Genomic DNA, 26,006 nt, shown 5'->3' with positions numbered 1-26,006 from the left:
GACGAAGCACAAACTTTCGCAGTCTAGAAATTGTGATAATTAAAGTATTGTGAGATGTGTTAATTGCTCTAGGCTATGTTACAATATTATTACATCGCGTAAAAGAAGTACGATTCCTTTAATCCGAGTTTCGACGATTTTGCACGGTTGAGTTTAAATTATTATAGCTAATAACAAAGCATAAACTTTCGCAGTCTAGAAGTTATAATAACTAAAGTATTGTGAATATTTGAATAAATGCAGTTCAATCGGGGCTTATTTACATTAGATTTACGGAGCACAAGAAACAACTGTTTTATATTAGCTTATAAAAGTAACAATGAGACATTTATTCTGATTTTTAACAAGTGCTATTGTAACATTTGCTGTGACATATAAATTGAATAAATAACTCATAAATAGTATAACGTTTTTTCTGAGAATTCTGAGAATTTTAATAATTTTTAGTTCGTACGTGTGCATTCGTAATTTCATTTACTTTACAACAATTCCATGAAAAGTTGCGCGAGAAAGTTTTAGAAACTAGATTTAATAAAACCATCATCGCCGCACAGCAGTCCAACGATTTTTTACTCGCTCCGCAACTCTAGCACGCTTTTACGAAACAGCTTTGAAGTACTAAAATTTTTGTTGTGGAAAGAAAAAATTAGAAATGCTTACAAACACATTTACCTTTATTTATTTCAATAGCTCTACCAACTTTATTCGTTTCAACACGGAACGCACAGTTATTGAAAAATATTTATGCTCGGCGCACAGTATTTCGTGACTCTCGATTTTCCAAAAGAGTGCATCAAATGCAGATTCCAATAATATCCCAAAAATAAAACGATAGAACCTAGATACATGAAAAATTCGTACTCGCCTCTTAAACACTAGAAGTAGGCTTTTACAAAAGAGCTTTTAAGTACTAAAAGTATTGTTGTGAGAAGAAAAAAATTAGAAATGCTTGCAAACACATTTACCTTTATTTATTTCAATAGCTCTACCAACTTTATTCGTTTCAACACGGAACGCACAGTTATTGAAAAATATTTATGCTCGGCGCACAGTATTTCGTGACTCTCGATTTTCCAAAAGAGTGCATCAAATGCAGATTCCAATAATGTCCCAAAAATAAAACGATAGAACCTAGATACATGAAAAATTCGTACTCGCCTCTTAAACACTAGAAGTAGGCTTTTACAAAAGAGCTTTTAAGTACTAAAAGTATTGTTGTGAGAAGAAAAAAATTAGAAATGCTTGCAAACACATTTACCTTTATTTATTTCAATAGCTCTACCAACTTTATTCGTTTCAACGCGGAACGCACAGTTATTGAAAAATATTTATGCTCCGTGCACAGTATTTCGTGGCTCTCGATTTTCCAAAAGATTGCATCAAATGCAGACAAAATAATGCAGACCAATAATGTCCCAAAAATGAAACGACAAAGACCAGATACACAAAGAATTCGTTACTCGCCTCTTAACTCTTCTATAGCGTTCACCGGAAGCTTATCGTCCCTGTAAAACCATATCCGAAGCAACTAATTAGGCAATTCATCGATCGCGCGTTGAAAGCTTGCGCGAAGAATGAAAAACTAGAAGTGTCCGCGGCAGAGTGTCGCCGATAACGTATCGACGTTAGAACGATTGATGGTTTCCGGTGGAAATCACGGTGCAAACATAGCAATTCTCCGAAATCACGGCGGCGTACGTGCGGACGGTAGTTCGCGAGACAACACAACAGAGACGACAAACGCAGGCGGCACGATTCAAATAGAGTTTCGCCCCGTCTCATTTGGGGTGGTGGTTGGAGCGCGAAACCGTTGGAGTCTCGAAAACACGTCCTTGAAGACACCCTTCGCGGAGCACAGACCGTCGGACCGCGCGTAACATTCGCGCGTGCACAGGGAAAGAGAGCGAAAAAAACATGTATCATTGACATCCCCCTTTTTGATACCGTTTTCCAGCGTTCCCGTAGGCCGCGCCTTTGACGCCGTCGGCGATCAAAGGTTCTCGTTCCACGAGTGCGCCGCGCACTCAAAGAACGACAATGAAAGTCCTTTTCGGCGGGCATTATGCGTGCGGTATGCAGAGCCGGCGCTTTGTCGATTAACAATGCGTGCGAGCGGTGCGTGCCAGTCCGGAAGAGAGCACCGGCGATGCAGCCGATCGAGCGAGAAAGTCGAAAATTAAATAAAATTCAATGAGAAACGCAGAGCTTCGTTGGAACGACGGCGGTTTCACGTGGCTTTTTCAACGAAGCCGAGCATCAATCCGTCGAGAGAGCGATTTCTCGTTCATAGTCGAACGTCCGAAGGGCGTGAAGAAGGATCTATAAAAAGGGTTTACCGCAATTTTTCAGTCCTCCTAACGGGAACGTCACCGGCAGCATTTTTATCTAGAACTAATTACCGTGGAAAATTAATTACACGCGGAACGCCGAGCGGTTCGACCCGTCCCGTATGACGTGTTCCAGAAAAAATCTTGGCTTTTATCCCGCGTTCGGATGGCAGCGACGCGCTCGCAGCCATAAGCGCATACTTCGCGCGTTTAAAACCTGACGTGCTTAGAGGGTAAAGTTCTTGTTGTTATTTCTGTTTTAACAATTCACAGCGGGAAGGAGGTTTTTAGGTGACGAACTCCCAAATGGCGAGAAACTTTGACGAACCAAGCTATTTTTTTTTTATCTTTAACCGGGGAATTAACTTTTGTTCAACTCGTTCCACAATGGGGACTCCTTCCTTCGCGGTGAGACGATATGAATTGTCACGCTTAACACTAGATTTACGGAGCACGAAAAACAGCTCTGTTTTATGTTTTGTTTAGAAAAGTAACAATAAGACATTTATTCTGATTTTTAACAAGCGTTATAATTCATAAACGTATGTTCACGATATGGAATGATCGTAAATTAAAAAATTGGCGACCCGTTATAGTGTTAAAGTAATAACAGAATTCGCGATTCGATCGTTGATTATTTATTTGGACAAAATATTTCGTGAGATATTTTGAAAACATATCAATCAAGTACTTCCAATATACGGAGGATTAATTGAAGAAATCGAAACGAAACCAAAATCTTGTTTCTTTTCTCGAACCTTTTGAATGACACAGTTTGCACCTTCTGGTTACGTTTGAACTAGAAGAATTAGACGGTGCATAATTGGCAAAATGTCTTTCAATTAATCTGATGGCTACATATACAAGATATCCCAAAAATGTATCGCAATCCGGAAATAGTAGGTTCCTGAGGTCATTTGAAGTAACTTTTTCCTTAGCGAAAATGCAATCCGCTGCTTCGTTTCCGAGTTATCAACGAAAAACAGTAACCAATCAGAGGCGAGCTCGACTGGCGCGAGGCAGCCGCTGATTGGTTCGGCCGAGCCAATGAGCGGAACTGGGCTTCGTGCGCTGGTTGACTGGGCCGCCTGGTGCCAGGCAAGCTCGTTTTTTATTGGTCAGTGTTTTTCGTTAATAACTCGTGAACAAAGCCGCGGAGAACATTTTTGTAAAGGAAAAAGTTACTTGAAATGGCCTCAAGAATCCTCTATTTCCGAATTGCGAAACATTTTTGGGACACCCTGTACAAAATGCATTGTAACGACGTTTGAAACAAAACCGTGCAAATTCGCAATGTCACCATATGGTCCCTCTATGTTTCAATGGGCAAGAACAACGCAGAACACGAAATGTGCTCCACTTTTAAAAATTTCCCAGACGGAAAAAGTCGTCACGCCAGTTGGCGTCGCCTTCCTGGTATGACGAAATATTTCGTCATACCCTGTTAACGAGTCAAACAAAGAACAATTTATCGTTCGCTTGTTCTTGAGAAAGTGCAGTAAATTCTGTCTAATTGACGCACAGCAAAAAAAAGAAGAATAGACAATTAGGGAAGAAACGGTACGATAATTCCAGTCTCGCGGCTCGTTTTTATAGTTCCCGATTTTCAACTATAAAAACGAGCCGCGAGGCTCGAATAAAATTGATCTTCTCTATCGTATCGTTCATTTTTGTGCACGAGCTAAGCATCGATTAGTCAGAATTTACTGTATACATTTTGCTGCGCGCAGAGGCAATAATTGAAGATCCACGGAATTAAGGGTTAATCGGTAAATATGTACAGTCGCGAGGTAACTCGTCTTCGCCGGTTAACGCGTTCAGCAAAGCCGGGAGCGCAAACTAGGTTCGTTTACGCAGGTGAAAGGAAAGCATAGGAGAGAGCCATGGGAGTCGGAGGAGCTAAGGGAATGGAAGGTTCGTTTGAACGAAGGGCGCCACGGCACTTGGCTGTTAACAAATTCAGCAACGACTTCTGGCTCGCTGGCAGAACTCCGCGAAAGTTAGAATGTACTGCAACTTTACTGCAGCACGGTTCCCGGCCGGCCGGTGTTCCCGTGGAAGCGGTCGGGGAAACGAAAACACTCGTTCGTTCGACTTCTTTCGAGTTCGAGTCGTTCTCGGGGACGAGGACGGCGACGGTGTGCCGTTCGATAAGAGATGCCGAGGGTCGATAAGAGACGGGCGAGACGATAATTGAATTCTTTTTCTCTGTACAGTGGGACAGTTCGGAATCCGAGTGCTCGGAGGCGGAGGACTCAAATGAGTTAGGGGCCATCGTCAGCCCCGAAATCTCCGCGATGGACACTGTGGACAGTACCAGCAAGCGGCAAGCTACTCGTGTCTTCAAGAAGTCGAATTTAAATGGAAAGATCACGGTGTACCTCGGCAAACGGGATTTCGTCGATCACATAACGCACGTCGATCCGATCGGTAAGCAGAACGCGTTCATCGTCGCTCCATGGGAAACCATGATATCGATGTCGCTTGTTTGAATTGTACCATAATATGGAACAAATAAGATTTATTACAACAATCGCTTCTCTAATCTCCTTACACCTTGCAGATCCTAACAAAGTTTGGTGCATGTAACACTCGAACGGTTTCACTCGGATCTGTTTCAGAACAATACAACTTATCGATCTTTTTTAGCATCTTTCAAGGTCTCAGAGACATCTGGGACTCATCTTTTGTTGGATCATGCGAAAATTCAAGTTAATTGCCAGAAATTTTGTGATCGAATAGCAATATTCTGGGGCTCATTTCTTATTGGAACATGCGAAAATTCAAGTTAATTGCCAGAAATTTTGTGATCGAATAGCAATATTCTGGGACTCATCTCTTATTGAAACATGCGAAATTTCAAGTTAATTGTCAGAAATTTGGTGATCGAATAGCAATATTTTGGGATTTATCTCTTACTGGAATATGCGAAAATTCAAGTTAAATGTCAGAAATTTTGTGATCGAATAGCAATATTTTGGGACTCATTTCTTATTGGAACATGAGAAATTTCTAGTTAATTGTCAGAAATTTGGTGATCGAATAGCAATATTCTGGGGCTTATTTCTTATTGGAACATGCGAAAATTCAAGTTAATTGTCAGAAATTTGGTGATCGAATAGCAATATTCTGGGACTCATTTCTTATTGGAACATGCGAAAATTCAAATTAATTGTCAGAAATTTTATGATCGAATAGCAATATTCTGAGACTTATCTCTTATTGGAACATGCAAAGATTAAAGTTAATTGCCAGAAATTTTGTGATCGAATAGCAATATTTATACTTTAGGTTCAAATGGAACCGATCCTCGCTGTTCGAGTGTCAATAGATTGTCCAGGAAATTCTTCCTAATTGGTGCTCAAATTGTACACAAAAAATGAACAATTTGAAAAGAAGAGATACAACTATGCGTGCCACGCGGCCCGTTTTCATAGTTGCTGGCAATCTATAATTATAAAAACGAGCCGGAAGGCTCAAATAATCGTATCTCTTCTTCCCAATTTGTCTATTTTTGTGCGCGATCTGAGCGTCAATTAGAGCAAATTTACTGTAATTTGAAATCCATTTCCGAGTTTGACGATATAATTGTGTTACTCATATATGAATGACGTGGCACTCGTGTCAAGCTCACGAGTGACGCTTGTTATTCTGCTTTCTATTTGCTACGATACCTGTAGGACTACACCAGTGGGCAAAATTAGGAAATACGTGTAAATTACTAAAATAAGATCTAAACATTGTTTTTCTAGAACAGCATCGTTCATACATTACAGAAACAGGAGATTTATGTATGTTTCGTAAGTTTTATGCATTATTGTTATCTTTCTTTTTGTTCAAATCAGCATCAGATTACGGCTATAGTTGCATCGTTTTTTAGAAAGAAATCGACGATTAGACCTTGTCCTCGAAGAATTAATTGTGACTGACATCTTCGTGACTGAAACGAATGATACAAAAAGGTCTTAATTGCAAAATAATAGAATTTCCATTGAATGAAATTACAACACAGTGTAATTAAATAAAATTGTTAAGGATGTTTGATTCAGTAGCGAACTATCCTTTCTTAAAACCACCACGATTACTCGATGAAGCAAGCTGTTATATGATTTAATTTTATAATCAAGTTCTATGTCATTTTAATCACGCCGATGTTATGTAATTTAATTCAATGTTATTCAATTTATCTTCAGTTCGGAAATACTTTTTCATGTTGTGACTATAAACACCAACCTTTGCATATTAAAACATGAAGTTCCTTTCAGTTGTTCTATTAGGGTATAAAATCGTATTTAGAAAATTTTGTACAATTGTGCAATTTAGAAAATTGTACTCTTCGTACAATTGTCGATGAACATAATTTCATATTTTCGAAACAGTTATCGAAATAACGGTAACCTTTTTCCTTTATCAAGGAATATTAACATTCATCAATGTCTCATATAATTTGTAATTACGCTGTGCGGCGTTTTGTTCCCTCTTTTCGTCCAGTATTTGTGATCGATTGATTCTGATTGCTCGTTCTCTCGTCCATTCAAGTGTATTGACATTGTGACGGCTCTCCAATATAGCATTTAATAAATACTGGTTGGCTCTCCAATATAATATTTGATAAATCACTCTTCGGTTTCTAATATAACATTTGATAAATAATTGTTAAGCCTTCAGCATAATATTCAACGAGAATATTTGTATTTTATAAACAATGATCAGCTCTCTAATATAATATTCGATAAATAATTGCCTCAGTATCGTGCGAATTTTCACTATAAATAAAAAATCACCGGAAATCATAACTGTCTAATAATCAAATCAGAGTGGTTTCGTACAGAGTGTGATCTACATTCGATTAATTTATCATACGATCAATTTACTCTTTCACTAATTGAAATACAATTTATCGCAAGGTACATTCTTTATCTCTCCCGCTGCTTCAATCGAAAATCTTCTTTTCTAATCATTTAATTTATCACAATCGCTTCGCTGCACGTTTTGGCGCGTGCAATGAAAATCCGATACGAACACCATACGAATCTCATAATAATAAATATAAAAAATAATAAACTGTTTCCTAACTTCGCCCGCTAACGTAAAAGCAGCAGAACACTGTCTCCCACAACGCAGTCTCCACACTTTCACATCGTATATCGCGACGCGATTACACCTCCGTTATTCGCGCATACGAAAATCCCCTTAAACGCCGGCCGAGTTCAAAACACCCTCGCAGACGGTCGATTCATAAAATCAGTTCACTCGCGCCGTGAGACACGAGACACGGTCGCCGTTCATTCAAACTCGCGCGACTCCGCGCTAACTTTAGACGTTCTCCGTGAAAGAACCTCGTCGGGGTCGTTTCTGAGACCACGAAAGTCCGGTGGAAATCGTCTTAAAGATACGGAACGTTCCGTGACCCGTCGGCGAGGCCGGCGACGTCCCGGCATTACGGTTCGCGTTACGTAACAAGCGTTCCACCGTGTATGTTGGCCTGGGGGAGTTAATCTTGAATACGGGCTGCTCGCGCCCATTGAGGGGCGATCCATTCAGAGGCGGCCACTTGACACTCGAGGAATCAGCAGCCGTCTGGAAAGACTCTTTGGCGGTGTTCCGATTGGGAAATTCGATTTACGCGTCGTCGGGGGTCGTTCGATCCCGCGCTAAGGCCACTTAAAGCTTGCTGACCGATCGCTGTTCAATCGTTGCAGACGGGGTCGTGCTGATTGACCCAGATTACGTGAAGGATCGCAAGGTCTTCGGCCATGTTCTCGCCGTGTTCAAATACGGCAGGGAGGACCTGGACGTTCTCGGGCTGTCGTTCCGCAAGGACCTCTACCTCGCGGCCGATCAGATCTACCCGGTGGTGCCCGGCTCGCAGCAGAGGGAGCTGACACGGCTGCAGGAGAGGCTGATCAAGAAGCTGGGCAGCAACGCGTACCCGTTCTACTTCGAGCTGCCGCCCCATTGTCCCGCGTCCGTCACCCTGCAACCTGCGCCCGGCGACACCGGCAAGCCCTGCGGCGTCGACTACGAATTCAAAGCGTTCGTAGGTGAGACGCAGGACGAGAAACCGCACAAACGGTACGAGCCCCCCATCGATTATCGCGATCGGCGCCGGGGAACCGTCGCGTTCCCCGATCTTGTTGCGTCCCCTTTGTCTCTTCTCGCGAACGGCGACGCGGACGAGACACTCGAGAGGCGCGACGACTCTTTCGGACGAGACGCTACTCACGGTGGCTGCTCTGACAAACTGCAATGCTAATTAGAAATTCTACGAACGTCGAACGATCTTGGATTTTTTCCTGTTACGAGAGGACGCTCTAATTGTGGTACCTCGTGAAAGATACGGTATAATGTCTCTCTAATTGACGCATAGATTGGCCATGAAAATGGGCAATTTGGGAAGAGAAGATACGATGTTCGAGCCTTGCGGTAGTCTCGAATTGTCAACAACTATGAGAACGAGCTGCAGGCCTCGAATAATTGTATTTCCTCTTCCCAAATTATCTATTTTGGTTTACAAGCTGAAGAAAAATTACTGTACAGTAATTTCTCCCTAATTCGCGCTCAGATTGCGCACAAGAATGCACAATTTGGGAAGAGGAAGGACGATTGTCCAAGCCTTGCGGTTCGTTTTTGTAGTCTCGAATTGTCAGCAATTATGAGAACGAGCTGCAGGCCTCGAATAATCGTATCTCCTCTTCCCAAATTGTCCATTTTTGTGGACAATCTGAGTTAGAGAGACATTACTGTATTCGGCATTGCTTCTGAAACGCAATGATTTATTTGAGACTGGACTAAATTAATTGATTTATATTGATATATATATATATAAAATACTTTCTTTCTTAATTTTTCTATTACTTGGAATATGCATATTATACATATTATGTAATATATAATACCAATATATTACATAATATATTATATATATATCATATATATTATTTAATATATTGTTGCAATAAACTAGTCCCTTTAACATTTGAACAAAATTCGAGTCGTGCGGTCCAGTTTTAACAAAATTATCGCGCTTTAGGAGGTATTAAGTAATGTTAAAACGTAAGTTACTCTTGAAGTATTGAGGTTTTAAAACTGATTTAATTTCTTTTTATTTATTAAGCTCTGTAAACTCTCAGACGGTTATTTGACTTTACAAGTACAAAGTTACAAAAACAACATACGTATTATATACAATTAATACATAGATTGCAATCATTGAAGAAAGAGTGAATGTGTAAGTATAAACTTCATCGTTGTGCTCCACTGTGAACATGTCCATGTTTAAAGGTAGCTGAAAACCCAAAATAAGAGATTTAATTAATTTACTTGGTCGTAGTACATTGTTTACAGGGTTTCGTTATTCAGTTTACATTTAAATTTGAAATAATTGACCAGTCATTAATGAAAGCAGAAATGCTTTTAAAATGATTGATTTCTCTTTAAAATGAATTAGAGATTTGTCTACCATTGAATTTGCATTACGTAAATGTATGCTACATAATATAAATGTGCCGCGTATCCCATTCACGAGCCGTAGAGGTCCAATCCACAGTTGCAGTTACATTTAATTCACGCAACCTCTTGGTCAAACGCAGCGTGAGTTCAATATAAATCACGTGACGTTTAATGTGTTAAGAACAGGATAGCTGAACTAAGGTACTTACGTGGAACTATCTTGGGATTCGAGATCTTCTTGTTTCAACAAGTAGCGATTCGATTTTTCAGAAACGCTTTTTACTTTTGCCGACCATATTATTATGTTATACTACACATGTTATACAAAATGTATTTGGCCAAATTGAATAGAGCTGACGAAGCAGTCGCGACGAAGGGAACAGGATTTATCCAGCAACTTAAATCTTGGAGAGATCTCATATTTCTCACGTTGAGATACAATTTCGAGTTAAAAGCACTCTGTGCTTAACCCGATGTAACTTTAAAGCTTAACTTGAGAAGTAATCTACTTAGGTCAAACGTTAAAGGATGAAGTTTCTACTTTCACTTTCCCGTAACTTTTTCCAAAATTGTTTTCAACAGAAGAGCGCAAAGAGAAGCGGAGATAGTCCTTTTTTCCGGAAAATTTTATAGATCTCTGGATCCGAATGAAAAATAAAATTTTACATTTACTCCGCCTATCGTAGATTTGACGGTTGAAGGCCTCTCTCCTTTACGACGGGTCCATAAAACCTGAAGCACGATTTTTTGTTGCCACTTTTATTACACTTTGAATAAAAAGCGTGTCGCTGGCATTGGCCAACGTCTCGCTTGTACGTTGCACGGTGTTAAGCAATGATTTAATAACGAATTTAGCGAAATACGTAATAATATAGAAATATAGAATCGATCATGTCGCGTACAGGCTTAGCCTCGAGTTATTTTAATTCAGGCGACACGCCTTTAATTTACGGTGTAATAAAACGACAACAAAAACTCGTACTTCAAATTTTATGAGCTCGTCGTAAACGCGAGACTCCTCTCAAGCTCCGTAAGGATATTTGAATCTGTACGATTTCGAGAAAGAAAAGCATTTCAGATTTTATATCGCTCCTTAGCGCGAAAGCATCTCCGAATCGAAACAGCTTGAGAAAATAAAAATAGTGTCTACGACGTGTAAAAAAAGAACTCTGAGGAAGCTGTAACAGTTGAAAAGTTGACAATTTTCCAGTAAGCTGTAACAATTGAAAAGTTGAAAATTTTCCAGTAAGCTGTAACAGTTGAAAAGTTGACAATTTTCCAGTAAGCTGTAACAGTTGAAAAGTTGAAAATTTTCCAATAAGCTGTAACAGTTGAAAAGTTGACAATTTTCCAGTAAGCTGTAACAGTTGAAAAGTTGAAAATTTTCCAATAAGCTGTAACAGTTGAAAAGTTGAAAATTTTCCAGTAAGCTGTAACAGTTGAAAAGTTGAAAATTTTCCAGTAAGCTGTAACAGTTGAAAAGTTCTATTTTAAAATTTAATCTTTGTTTAACCCTCCGCTGTCACACTTGCTGTGCGAAGTACGCGTGTCATAATGGCTCATTCAGATCTATTTCAGTGTTCAAACAACCATCGCTGAAAAACTAGCAATACCATTAAGTAGCTATACCCAAAAAAACTAGCTATACCATTAACTAGCAATACCAAAAATTTGGGAACAGAATTTGAACATTCTAGAACATCGTTTCCTCATTGGAACTCGATATCTCACTTCCAAGTACAGTAAATTCTTTCCAAGTTTCCTTCAACTTGGAAAGGAGATACAATTATTCGAGTCTCGCGGCTCCTTTTTATAGTTGTCGATTGTCAAGAATTATAAAAACGAGGTGGATACATTTAACAGATACATTTCAGCATTGAAGATAGATAATGAAGATAATGGAGTAACAAACGTGTCAAAACAGATTTTTACAGAACTACGGTAAATTCTCTCCAATTGTTCCTCAGCTTGTAAACAAAAGTGGACTATTTCGGTAGGAGAGAAGGGGGATACGATTATTAGAGCCTCGCAGTACATTTCTGTAATTGTTAACCCTTTGCGCTCGAGTGGTGACTCCGAGGCACCACTAAAAAATGTTTATATCACATTCCAAAATAATTCTTACGTCAAGAAAATTTAGATTTGAAAAATTGTTAAAAGTATAACTTGCATAAGTCACAAGACTCAATTCCACACGCATAAAATGCGCTCTGTCATATAAAATAGAGGCAGCGTAGGTCAGAAAAATCATTTTAGATTTACAATTAAAATGGCTTCGAGTGCAAATGGTTCATAATCGGCGACTGTAAAAACGAGCCTCGAGGCTCGAATATAATCGTATCTGCTCTTCCCAAATTGTCCATTTTTGCTTGCAAGCCGAAGGAAAAACCGGGAGAATTTACAGTACATTGAATTAATTGTTAATTTCATTCTTCTCCTGACAATATCGCTCTACCAAAAAAAGAAATGTGGGTCACTTTGACTCGGCGTGACAGCGGAGGGCCAATCTATTTCTTCATTTATCATCGAATAAAAATCTACGTTGCTTAGCGAACCATTCGATAACAGAAAAAGACGATTGACAATTTTATAGCCCTGATTCTTAAATCTCGCGGATCACTTAACCCTTTTTCACTCGAATGGCGACTCCAAGGCGCCATTAAAAATTGTCACGTCACGTTTCAAAATCCTTTTATTAATCGAATTTGTTCACATTTGAAGAACTGTCGAGAGTATAACACTGTTGCATCAATCAGAAAATTCAATTTCACACGTATAAAATAAATAAACAAATAAAATGGAAATACAGTGGATCAGGAAAAACTGTATTCAATTTTGCGTTAATTTGGCATCGAGTGCAAATGGTCAAGGATTCAATGCACAACCGAATGCAAGAGCGACTCGTCCGAACGATCTCGAATCGCGGTGAAATCGCGATCCGCGCGATCTCGTCGTGGTTTCACAGTCGTGGATCGATCGGTTGCAGAGATCTGGTCAGGCTGGCGATACGAAAGATCATGTACGCGCCCTCGAAGCAGGGCGAGCAGCCTTCGGTCGAGGTTAGCAAAGAGTTCGTGATGTCGCCGAACAAGTTACACCTGGAGGCGTCCCTGGACAAGGAGCTGTACCATCACGGCGAGAACATCGCCGTGAACGTGCACATAGCGAACAATAGCAACCGGACTGTGAAAAAGATCAAAGTGTCCGTGAGGCAGTTCGCGGACATCTGTCTGTTCTCGACGGCGCAGTACAAGTGCACGGTCGCCGAGGCGGAGAGCGAGTGAGTATCATTCAAGTCATCATTCTTTCAGAAGCCGCGGTCGACAATGGGAAGCAGGCTCGTCGCGGCCGTTCGCCGGATCCATACGCGACGTACATCCGGTTCTCCCCAACGATCGCCGACGGACGACGTCTTCACCGTCCCTCGGAATGGGTTCCCGCGCGGAACCGATGATCCGCGGCGAGCGGATCGAGGATCTGCTTCCCATTGCGGTTCCAACGAAGACAGGTGCCCGCGACGAAATTCAATTTTCCCGGCCGCGATCGCGGTCACGCCGACCGATCCTCTTTTCCGCGGCCGCGACGGAAGAAGGCGAGCGCCGCGCGCCCGATCACGGCGCGCCCCGACGGAAAATCCCGTCGCGCGACGTTGATAGAAAACTCGGGGACACCATCTACTATCGAAATTGCTCGGAGCTCTGTCCCAGCCTCGCACGTCCTCTGTCCGGAGGATTTACGAGAGATCGATCTCGTAGCGCCGTGACCGGACACCACCGGCCAGCCAAGAAGATCTATCGACGCGGCGGCCGCGGGAAGGCGTAAATCGCGCGGCGGCCCGATAAATTTCGCTCCGGACCGCGCGCCGGCTATCCGCGTCGCGAACACTCCCCCGTGCAGCAAAGTCCGCGACACGACGACGGATCTTTGTAACCCGGTCTCTGCGCCCCGAGGAAACGAAATTAGCATGACGAGTATCTCGGCGCGATAGGCGCGCCACGATTAAACGCGCGCACAATTCGCCGCAAGCGAAGGATATTGCGACACCACGATTACGGAAAATAAGATGATTGCACTGGCAGTATAGGGGTAGCGCCAGGATTCACCCTGAGCAAGGTCTTTTCTCTAAGGCCGACCCTCGCTGACAACAAAGACAAGCGAGGTCTTGCTCTAGACGGTCAGCTTAAACACGAGGACACCAATCTAGCATCTAGCACAATGTGAGTGCTCCACCATTGACCGTCGTGGTCTCTTTTTTCTTTGGCAAAGCGGGAACCGAAGACTGGAAACGGGCCGAGCGACGTCGCCCCCCACCCCTCGGGACTCCCGGGCCTTGTTCACGGGCCCCGTTTTCCCCGCGTCGTTGTCGGCTAATCGATCAAGCAGCATCATTTGCGTCTCCGTTCTGCTCCCGGTTGTTAACCCTTTGCACTCGCGCAAAATTTGTTACCTCACGTTTTAAGATAATTTTTATCAACAAAGTTTAGATTTGAAAGATTGTCAAGAGTGTAACTGCCGCGCGAGTCCCAAGTGTCAATTTCATATGCATAAAATGCATTTTATAAAATAAAAATACTATAGAGAAAAATGATTTTATATTTACAGTTAAAATAGCTTCGAGTGTAAAGGGTTAATCCCGTTTTTCTCTCGATTGTTAACCCTTTGTACTCGAGTGGTGACTCAGAGGCGCCGCTAAAATTTGTTTCGTCACGTTTTAAGATAATTTTTATCAACAAAGTTTAGATTTGAAAGATTGTTAAGAGTGTAACTGCCGCGCGAGTCCCAAGAGACAATTTCTTACGCATAAAATGCATTTTATATAATAAAAATACTATAATTGAGAAGAATGATCTTATATTTACAGTTCAAATAGCTTCTAGTGTAAAGGGTTAATCCCGTTCTGCTCTCAATTATTAACCCTTTGCACTCGAGTGGCGACTCAGAGGCGCCGCTAAAATTTGTTTCGTCACGTTTTAAGATAATTTTGATATCAACAAAGTTTAGATTTGAAAGATTGTCAAGAGTGTAACTGTCGCGCGAGTCCCAAGAGTCAATTTCTTACGCATAAAATGCATTTTATATAATAAAAATACTATAATTGAGAAGAATGATTTTATATTTACAGTTAAAATAGCTTCGAGTGTAAAGGGTTGATCCGTCGGCGGACTTTAACGATCGCGACGTATGCCGCGGTTGCGATTTAAAAGTCGCGGCCGTAGAAAACGGCTCTGCGCGCGCGCGCGCGCGCGCGATTGCCCCACCGGAGGGAGCACTTTTCCATTAGTTTTTACGACGGGGATCGCGCGACGCACGGGAGCCCGTTTGCAGTCTTCGTTGACGACCATCGCTGAAACGAACTGCGATATTGTATGGGAACGCCGTTCCAAAATGGAATGCCAGTATTTTTCTTGATGGTTTTTTTGCTGGGGACTTTTATGGATATGAAACTCCAATATCGGTGGTGGTCTCTGCCTTTCTGTTTTCCTCCTGTACAAAGATCACGTCCGTCCGGTCCACCATCCCCCGACATACACACACGCACACACATACACAAACGACATTACATACATACATACATACATACACACGTACGCGCACATTTACACAGAGATCCGGTTTACTATGTTTTTCTATTATCTCCACGTCTGTGTCTTTCCACGATTGATATGCTGATCGACAGAATACCCAACCCATGACACTTTTCCACCCCTCCCCTTCTCCCCTCTTTCATCGTTTCTTTCATCGTTTCTCCTTACCCCGTTCTCCGGTGGTATATATCATCTCCGTAGCCTGTATTGCAGTGTGACGCACAAGCTGAAGTTTCGTGTATACACGCAGAGACACGCGCGCGCGGTTGTACATTTACGGTCTCTCGTCACAGTCCGGGTGTCACGTAGCTTATTATCCCTGGGTCCAGAAGTCGGTCTCAGTCGAGGTCGACGTGATCGCGATATTATTCCATGTCGCGGGTCGTCTATTTCGGAGCTCGCAAGATTTTCAGGGGTCGCGGGGGATGGTGGTGCGGATCGTTAGCGGATGGAAAAGTAAAAAAGAAAATCGATGCCGCGGCTCCGGCGAACACGATTTCTGACCAGTTCGCATTGACAGGCGGCTTGATCGCGACCCTCGAGAACAACGGACCCTGGTTAAAGAACATTTAAATTTCAAATGCAATTATCGCGCCCCTCGCGGGAATTGCGCGGCGCGACCAAACGACCACGCTATGGTCGTCGCCGCCGTCGATGGCGGAAGAAGAGAATAGATGCGAGCGGGCGTCGTTAAAAAATCGGTTCGACGAAGTCGGCGACCCGGTTCTGTTAGAGCCGCGCGTTCCAGAGGAACGCCGGCGCGGTGGTCGAATTGAGTTTTGCGTGGAAACGCAGGAGAGAAAAACAAATAGCGATATATCTCGAACGGTGTGCCCGAAACGCGCCGGTGATCGGACCAAGTTCCGGCCGAGTCCCGGAACTCCGTGATCCGGACCCCGAGGGCCCGTGGGGCACGTTTACCTTCACCCTTCTGCTACATGTTTGTCAGGGAGGGGTGCCCGGTGGGGCCAGGTTTCACGCTGAGCAAAGTGTTCTCTCTGACACCGCTTCTCGCCAACAACAAAAATAAGTGGGGGTTAGCCCTCGACGGCCAGCTCAAACACGAGGACACCAATCTGGCGTCCAGCACCCTGTAAGGAAACCGCCGCTTCTCGATGGAACTCTCAACAACACGCCTGGATATATTGACACACCCCGCCGATCGAACCTTCGGGTACGCGGTCCCGTCCCGGATCGAATCGAATCGAATCGTAAAATGCTCGTGCTCCACTCGCCGGTAATATTCTCGAAACGATCGGGGAAATCGTCCTCCGGGAGAGACGACCGAGACGTCGCGCTTTACGACGCGCTTTCCGCTGCGTACGACTGCGATACTAACCCTTTGCGGACAAGACCGTCTGGCAGGAGAGTCCGGCTGGGTGGCCGATCGAGACGATCGAAAGGGAAATGTTGGGAACTGCTCGATTGAAATGGCGAGAATTGTTTCCTGGCGGCTGTTTTTAATGGAACGGTTCTACGAAATTGATCCTCGAGAGAACGATGCTTTAGGAAACATTGTTCTTGCGCGTTACGTTTGTTAATTATGGTAATTGTGTAATTCCGTGGTAATTTCGTTGGTTAATAATTGTTTGTTCATTTGGTAATTGAGCTGTAAATGGAACCGCGACACGCGATACAGTAATGTCTCTCTAATTGACGCTCGGATTGTCCACGAAAATGGACGGTTTGGGAAGAGAAGATACGATTATTCGATCTTTGCGGTTCATTTTTATAGTTAGGAATTGTCAATAATTATAAAAACGGCCCGAAGCCTCGAAATAATCGTATCTCCTCTTCCAAAATTGTCCATTTTTGTGCACAAAGTCAGCGTCAGTTAGGGAGACATTACTGTATCTCTTGAAAAATGATATAAAAGTTTCGCTGTTGGTTGAAAGTTGTGAACACTTTGGTGACGAATCGTTCGAAATGAGTCTCTTTCTTTTTTTTTGCCTTTGTCGAGGAAAGTTCAGTCGATCTTTAGACACATCTCGTTTATATTTTTCGTCTTTCATATTTCCCTTATTTGCCGAAATGATTAAAAAAAAGAAATGTTACCGTTCTACGATCTCAGTCTTCTAAAATGCAGTAAATTCTCTCCAATTGTCTGTCGGCTCGTTAACAAAAATGGACAATTTGGAAAATAACGGAAATACGATTATTCGAGCCTCGCGGCTTGTTTATATGTATAATTGCCGATTGTGCACAACTATGAAAATAAAGTTTACGTTCATAAAAGCTTATAGCTAATTTCTATTAATAAAAACGAAATGTCCGTTTTTGTGTACAAGCTGATGGACAATTGGAGAGAATTTATTGCACCTCGAGAAACATGTTTTTCAGTTTTAAAATTGAGGGTTGTTTTCACCCCTTCGATGTGGACGTTGGACGGTAAAAGAATATGTGTCTAGCAACCCTCTCAAAATCGATAAATATCAGCGTATTATAATTTAGATACATTCCTTCGTGCGACAATGTCCTACGTTATCTGAATCGTCTGTTGATGAAAGAGATCACAATTATCATCGAAGTCCAATAGCGTTTTTTATATTTAACTCTACAAATATTAGGACAATTTAACAAACACATTTACTGAACGCATTTTAGCCTGATTTCTGATTCTGTTCAGAATGATCCTTATTTTGTCCTGGCAATTCGAAACCCTTCAGTAATACGTATAATAGAGGGTGCCAAGTAATTTAAAAATGTAGAAACGACTATCTCTACAAGATATTCAGTGTAATGGACAAATATTCAGACCAGGGTGATGCAATTTTTAGTAACTCTATCGCGAATGTGTGCACGAAGTGCGAATATTTATTGGCACTCAGCATTCGCTGGTGCATTAGCGAGGTAGTACCATAACTAGACCGCAGATTTTATGCATTTATAGTAGTGTTGTGTAGCTGAAATTTAAAACAGTAAAAAGATCCAAAAGCTTTTAACCTCCAACTATTACTACCTGTCTGCGAGACCTCTGTCTACTAATTAATTACCTCCGTGATGGAAACATACATATGCATATAATTGTAAAAAAGAAAGTAACGTTTTTTTAATATTGACGTGCCTTTATTATCGATATGCAAAATAAGAGCAGTTGATTCTAATTTTATATTTACCATACTTTTATGTCGCAATAAACATTAACGCAGTAAACATTAGCGATCTGCAGGTAAACGAACACGTTTCAATAGATATGCAGCAGTTAAGGGTTAAAATCTCGATATATCATTTTTAATCTATCAAAGTGATGAAAGAAAGAACGAATTTGTTACTTAGTTCCCATTGCTCGCAATTAACACGTACAATTTTTATTTCGCATAACGATCCGCCGTCTAATTATAACCATTACACCACAGTTAAAACAGAGGTATCAACCACCTAAAAGTAACTTATCAAAGCAACGTACAGTGGGTGTAGAAAGTATTCGTACACCTTTTAAAACCTAATAACTTTATTATAATCAGGTGGTAAAGCGGTCTAAATTTTTTAGGGGATGTTAGAGTGATCAGTTTACCAGACAAGAGCTAAAAAATTATTTTCAAAAATTGCAATTCGTTGGCACGATAAAAGAATTAAAAAATAATGTTTCTTCAACCGTTTTTATCTGAGCCTGTAACGAAAATTTAAAAGATGCATTTTGTGGTTCTCGGTGAAAAATAAAAATAAAATGTAATAGGCTCGGATAAAAAAGTTAAAAAAAAACGTCATTTTTTAAAATTCTTCCATCATACCAACAAATTGGAATTTTTGAATCGCCGTCTAGTAAATTAATCCTTCTATCATCCCAAAAACAATTTAGACCGCGCGGTTCAATTATGAGAAACTTATTCCGTGTCAACAAAAAGTGTACGAATACTTTCTACCCCCACGACACCTGCCAATTACCCTAATCGACTGCCGCCAAGCGTCACGATACGGTTATTTGCCGGTAATCATCTACAAAGGGTTAGACGATAAGACAGTTCGCGGGCAGTGGGCACGTAGAACCAAGACAAAGGGTTAAATTAAAGCGTCGCGAGCAGGATCGCGCATCGGCAATTCCCGGTGCAGCCTAAATCCGTGCCCGTTAGAGGCGCGTTTCCAGTGAGTTTTGCCCGGTTGAGCTTTCAGGACTCGCACAATGATCGACGTAATCGCCGAAACGGACGCGGTACCCGAACTTTCGATCGGCCCCGCGTGTGTGTGCGTGCCTCTGTTTCTCTTTCTCTCTTCCTCTCTTTTCACTATATTTATACGATCGTTGCGCGGCTGATCGCGCGCGCAATCACCATTCCGCTGTTTCTCGCGGCGCGAGAAGCTGCGTGCGTCCGAAATTGCGACCACGTAGACGCGCGAATGCGCGCTCGCGTGTGTGTGCAAGCCTTCGGGAAACCTGTAGCTCGCTAGGCTAACACCGATGTTATCGATCCGCTTTTTGGCGCCAGCTTGTTGCCGCACACGAGGCGCGTACGCGTTATTTATTTAGACGTAACGAGCACCGCTGGACGGAAACGAAGCGTTGTTTTCGATTCTGATGATCGAGCCCCGCCGATATTTCAATGGTTTTCGCTCAATCATGCTCCCGCGTTTTCTATCGGGAAACAGTCTATTATATCTATCAGCCCACGCTTCGGTTTGCTGCGCGAAAAAGCGAACGTTCCGCGTCCTATCGAGAGGAAAACCCGCGATAAAGTAATTGCGTTTTCGTTGGTTTGTTACGTTATCGAGATGTAATACGGCAGTTTCAGCTTCCTGCCAGCAAGTAGATCCGAGAACGGCAATTACTCCTGGCTATTAGTTGGAATACAGCGCTCCCACGCGATTTCATACACAGTTGCCCGCAAAAGTCGGCAATAACGTTGCTTTCGAAACGCGATAACTATTTTAAAACTGAATTAAATGACTTGAATTTTTTTTAGATGACAGCGGGACTAGTCTACTAGACGATGACTGAAATGCTGTTTTTTTTTTAAATTTTGCTATTACTTGGAATGACGACGAAATAAAAATCCCTTGTTTTTAATTTTTTTATCTGAACCTATAACGAAAATTTAGAAAATGTCTTTTGTATTTATATATAGATCAATTTATTTATGTACAAATTTTATCGACATCGGCTCACGTTGTTTTAATTTACAACAAATTAAAGATCACAAAAATCGCAGTTTCATCGCGATTTTTAACAAAAACTGTAATCTGCAGTTTTCTAAATCCTTCAACGCCTGTAGTTCGACTCTATATATATAGATTAACCGATTTCAATCAAATTTTTAAAATTTTAGTTATACAGTTATCGTATAGTTATTATAGTTTAGTTATGTAGTTAAATAGTTATTATAGGCTCATATAAAATAGTTAAAAATCGAGAGGTTTTTATTTTTTTGTCATTCCAAGTAATAGCAAAATTAAGAAAAACCTCTTCAGCCATCGTCTAGTAGACTAGTCCCTCTATCATTAGAAAAAAATTCAAATCACTTAGTCCAGTTTTAAAAAAAGTTATTGCGTTTTAAAAGGTGTACGAACACTTTTGTGGGCCACTGTGTATGGATTTTCGTCTCTTTTAGAATCATTTCTTTTCTTATCACATGTTTATCATTTTCGTATCGCGACAACGAAAAATATCAAAATATAAGGTGACCCAGAATTATGGTATTTCCTGGAAATGAGGAGTTCCTGACGTCATTTGAAGTAACTTTTTCCTTAGCGAAAATGCAATCCGCGGCTTCGTTTACGAGTTATTAACGAAAAACACCGACCAATGAGATGCGAGCACCGCTGGCGCAATGCGACCGAGCCAACGAGCGGACGAAGCCCAGTTCCGCCGATTGGCTCGACCGCCTAGCGCTAGGCGAGGTCGCTGAGCCAACGAGCGGTCGAAGCCCAGTTCCGCTGATTGGCTCGGCCGCTTCGCGCCAGCTGAGCTGGGATTCGACCGCTCGACCGCTGGCGCCGTTGGCTCGGCCACCTCGCGCCAGCTGAGCTCGCCTCTCATTGGTCACCGTTTTTCGTTAATAACTCGTTAACGGTGCCTCGGAGAAAACTGTTGTAAAGGAAAAAGTTACTTGAAATGACTTCGGGAACCCCTCATTTCCGGGAAATACCATAATTTTGGGACCCCCTCTATAATCCACTGGTAGTCCAAATGTTCACGGTATTCGATCGAGTCCCATTTCAACCCTTAACTGCGGACATCCGAATTCGTAGGAATCGACGGGAGTCCGGTCAAATATAGTCCGCCGCTAAAATATATTGTTTACAAAACGGATACGGAAGAGGCGAGGGAACGCAGCAACACAAGGCAATAATATTTACAGTAGAATCCGTCAGAGTCCGGGTCCGTGGTTAAGGGTGAAACGTTCAACGAATTTCTAGAAATCGCCGGAGAAACGTACGGCCGTTAAAGTTTCGAAATTCTGCGAAACAGTGAAAATTTAGTGGTTCCGAAAAGGTAAACGTTAACAAAGAGAGCGATCCCGACGTGTATGCATTGGATGCTGCGCGATCGAAGGTCAAGGAAGCAAAACAAGGGAGCATAATCTACGTTCTATCTCGTCAGACGTGGCACGTGCCGAACAGATCTATCGCACAGCAGGCTCGCCTTTGAAGCTCGCTACTTGTTCGCAAACCATGTCCGCTGTTTGTAAGCCAACGCCACGTGGATTAGCTCTATCGGTGTCAGGCGAGATACCGACGCTGAAATCGACTTCTCGCGCGGCGCTGGCACCTACAGTAATGCCTCCCTAATTGACGCCCAGATTGATCACAAAAATGGACAATTCGGGAAGAGGACAAATCTGAGCGTCAGTAAGGGAGACATTACTGTATAGCAGCCCGTGGTTCGCAAACATAGCCGCGGCTGGTGTCTCGAAAGGATCGCTTCGTTTCCCCGAAGAGGATCGGACACTTTCGGTCGCACGCACGCTTCCGTGACGTAGATCTTACTTGATCGGTTCCGTTGGTACCATGAACTCGTTTCTAGCTGACGAAAGAACCTGTCTGCGACGCGTCAGGGACTGGGCGAATCGGGCTCTTAAAATTACGAATTTACAGTGATGTCTCCCTAACTGACGCTCTCAGATTGCGCACAAAAATGGACAATTCAGGGAGAGGAGATACGATTATTCGAGGCTTGCGGCTCGTTTTTATAGTTGTTAATAATCGGCGGTTGTAAAAACTAGCCTCGAGGCTCGAATACAATCGTATCTGTTCTTCCCAAAAATTGTCCATTTTTGTGGACAATCCGAGGGTCAATTAGAGAGACATTTTCGACGTCTCGACGAGAGACGTATTCTCTAGGTCATCTCCGGGAACGCCGCGTCGTCCCGGTCGGCGAGAATCCGCGAGAGTTTCGTCGCGCGATTTGTCGGAACGAATCGAGAGCCGAATAAATAAAGTTTTCCTTTCTTCTCCGGTCGATTTGATGCGCGTTGCTCCATTCTTCTCGACGGTTGAACGCGTTCCAACAACTTGCCCAGTCCCGGCTTCGCTTTCGAGCATTCGCAGAATTATGGCACGACCGATTCGAAATAGAATGCTTTCCGCGGCGCGGAGAAAAATTCAACGGGAGAACGCGTCCGCAGACGCGGCTGTTATGTATATTTAACCCGTTTCACCGAGCGGCTCTTCGATCGCGAGCGTTCTCGCGCGCACAGGTAACGACCGGCGGTCAACCGCGTGCAACATTTATAACGCAATCCATTGCTGAAATGATCGATCTGACAACGCGGCGAATGGAAAATTCGATCTTCGGAGATCTTCGGTGCGTACGGCGGAAAATACGAGGGACAAGGCAATTTTAGTTTCTGGTTCATGAATTACTGTCTCGTCGAGTTGACGAAGGGTGCGTGCTGGTCTAGGAAGATAAAAATGAGATCATATGTAGGATTTTTTTTTTTATACCAAAGGGAAATAAGATGGTAATTTTAGTGTTTTCGACATATTTGATTATGGATCTTTTCGGTGTACGAGAAATTACGTAATTTTTTATAATATTTTATGTCATTGTTAATCCTAGAACGACCCCTTTATATTTGTCGGCGTGAGCAACGTTGTGGGGTTGCGTTGTAATATAATTTGCAATACTGTTGCAATTTTCATTATTATATATATTACAAAAATAATTAATATAATATAAAATTATAATATATGTATATATTATAATATTATATATATACTATATTATAATATAATATTATATTAATATTAATATAATAATGATATACACATATATCAATTATTATTATTATTATTATTATTATTATTATTATTATTATTATTATATATTTCAATTTGTCTGCAAACGTGTAAATAAATACTAAAACATTGAGGTTACATATTATATAATCAATAAATCATTATTATTATATTATAATATAATATAATGTAACCTCAATGTTTTAGTATTTTTATTTACACGTTTACAGACAAATTGAAAGTTTGGTGGGTTCGCTGGTAACCCCAGGGGGTCGTTTCAGGGTTGTCGAAAAATTCTCCATCAATGGTGGAACGTTTTATTAAAAATGAACCTTTTGTTAAACGTTGTTTTGTTCACTACCTGCGGAAAAATATATTCTTCAATAAAAAAAAAAGAAATTCACTCAAAAATCGATTAATTTAGTTCTCACGATATCTGTTCCACCAGTTAGAAAAATAATGTTTCGAAGAAAAAAAAACAACGCGTTTAAAGCTTGCCGCGATGAAAAGTCCGATGAAAAGATATTTACATCTAATCTGCAATTCCGAGTTCGTACGTCATCGGTCCTTCAGTTTCACATAAAGGCTTATAACTTTTGTAGTTTTTAGAATTTTGAAATTTCCTTTTAATTGCATATTCTTGAAGCATCATGGACAGCGAAGAAACGAAAAGAACCGAGTTTATTTTTTTAATTACTAGAGACCGGATGAAAACTGATTTTTCAATGTCCTCCACGAGTTTCACGATTGTCAATTTTATGGAAAAGTCGCGAACAGAATATATCACGTGTCGAAATGATCGATGCAGATGGAACAAAATCCCTCAGTATTGATATTATAATTTATTGAATGGATTCATGATACTAATATAATAATTTCTAGCGTATTCATGTTACACACTAGAATCACCATTACAATGTTTTACGACTTGCACGTTTCAATTCACGAGTACAGTAAATTCTCTCTAATTGTCCCCCAGCTTGGAAGCAAAAATGGACAATTTAGGAAGACTAGGAAAGACTTTGGACAAGAGGAAGTACGATTATTCGAGCCTTGCAGCTCGTTTTTATAGCTGTTGGGAATCAGTAACTATAAAAACGAGCCGTGAGACTCGAATAATCGTACTTCCTCTTGTCCAAAAACCTTCCTAATCTTCCCAAATTGTCCATTTTTGTTTTCACGATTCGTTTTCATAGTTATCGATTCCCAACGGCTATAAAAACGTGCCGCGAGGCTCGAATAATCGCATCTCCTCTTCCCGAATTGTCCATTTTTGTGTACAAGCCGAGGGACAATTAGGGAGAATTTACTGTAGTTAACAAATACATTTAACTGTTCATATACAAATTATGATTGCCAAGACTGGCAAATTAAAGAATATTCTCCAACATTTATGTCTTACAATAAAATATCAATGTAGAATTATTATTAAGTATTATTAACATTAAAATGCCAATACAGAAACCGCGCAAGGCGCTACTATTCTTGGCAGAAAATATTCTATTAAAATGACAAACAGGATTGCTGAAAGAATTAACAGAGCGTTTATTAAAAATGCGATAGAGTGTTGCATGTATGTAGTTATTAGACAAATACGATAAAAGAGGTAGCGATGTTTAAAGAAAATGTTAATCAAGTAACGAGTGTTTTTATCACTTTATCAAAAATTAAATAATACAATGTTTAAAACACTATCGCGTAAATATCATAAAATGGTACACGTAGCACGATAAAGTATTATTATAGAACATCCTTCAAATACTTTTCGACGATGAAGATCATTTTTGAGATCGCGGACGCTTTTGCGAATGATTTCTTAAAATTTATTATTTGTCTCGTAAAAAGAAACAAAGCGTATTCTTTATATTTCTGTCGAGTTTTTAGGAGATTCAGTGTCAAAGAAAATATTCCACAAAAACCGCGCGAACAATCATAGTGATTGTACCGCGAATTTTATGCATTTATGGCCAAAAATTGTGTAGCTGAAATATAAAATTGCGAAGACACGCGAGGAATTCAATAATATTGTTACACCGTTTCCGACTTGTCAGAATTATTCAAAGAGACGATTCACGTTTATTCGATTTATATTTCTCGCAACCGTGTCGAACAAGTATCACTTCGCACAGAAAATCCGCAATTTAACAATGATACTTTAATGACAGATCTGTTCGAATACTTTGCGCCAAGAGCGGAGCAACTTACGTTCTCTGTTGTGTTCGCCGAACTTTAGTTCCGCATCCACTTCGTAGAAATCGTTATCAAAACGTCAAAGCGTAGTAACGCGCGCGCGCGATTCTCGAGCCTGGAAAGGTTCGATTGGAATTAAAGAAAACGAGATTTCCTAATCTAGATCGATCATTTCCACCGATCATTTTCCACCGCGCCGCGCGACGTTCCGAGGTAAAAAAAAGGAGCGGCGTGCACGCGTCGAAAGACGATCGCCGTCGGTTGTTGTTTCCGATAAAGC

The 26,006-nt window shown here is 41.4% G+C and overlaps 1 protein-coding gene across 6 annotated transcripts in view; it reads left to right on the top strand.

Moving 5' to 3' along the window:
• Nucleotides 1-26,006, top strand: part of krz (beta-arrestin protein kurtz) — a 101,478-nt gene that overhangs the window by 57,266 nt on the left and 18,206 nt on the right. For 3 of the 6 annotated variants that reach the window (XM_033465337.2, XM_076524175.1, XM_033465336.2), the window contains exons 2-6: nucleotides 4,544-4,757; nucleotides 8,030-8,402; nucleotides 12,766-13,059; nucleotides 13,859-13,996; nucleotides 16,314-16,457. In XM_033465337.2, coding sequence (XP_033321228.1) covers nucleotides 4,625-4,757; nucleotides 8,030-8,402; nucleotides 12,766-13,059; nucleotides 13,859-13,996; nucleotides 16,314-16,457 — 1,082 coding nt within the window. In that variant the 5' untranslated portion in view covers nucleotides 4,544-4,624. The remainder of the gene's footprint in view (nucleotides 1-4,543; nucleotides 4,758-8,029; nucleotides 8,403-12,765; nucleotides 13,060-13,858; nucleotides 13,997-16,313; nucleotides 16,458-26,006) is intronic. The other 3 variants (XM_033465338.2, XM_033465339.2, XM_033465340.2) reach the window with 3 other exon arrangements.

The sequence above is a fragment of the Megalopta genalis genome, chromosome 8 (genome assembly GCF_051020955.1).
Source record: "Megalopta genalis isolate 19385.01 chromosome 8, iyMegGena1_principal, whole genome shotgun sequence".
NCBI classification, from domain to species: Eukaryota; Metazoa; Arthropoda; class Insecta; order Hymenoptera; family Halictidae; genus Megalopta; species Megalopta genalis.
This window is presented reverse-complemented; position numbering and strand designations above follow the sequence as displayed.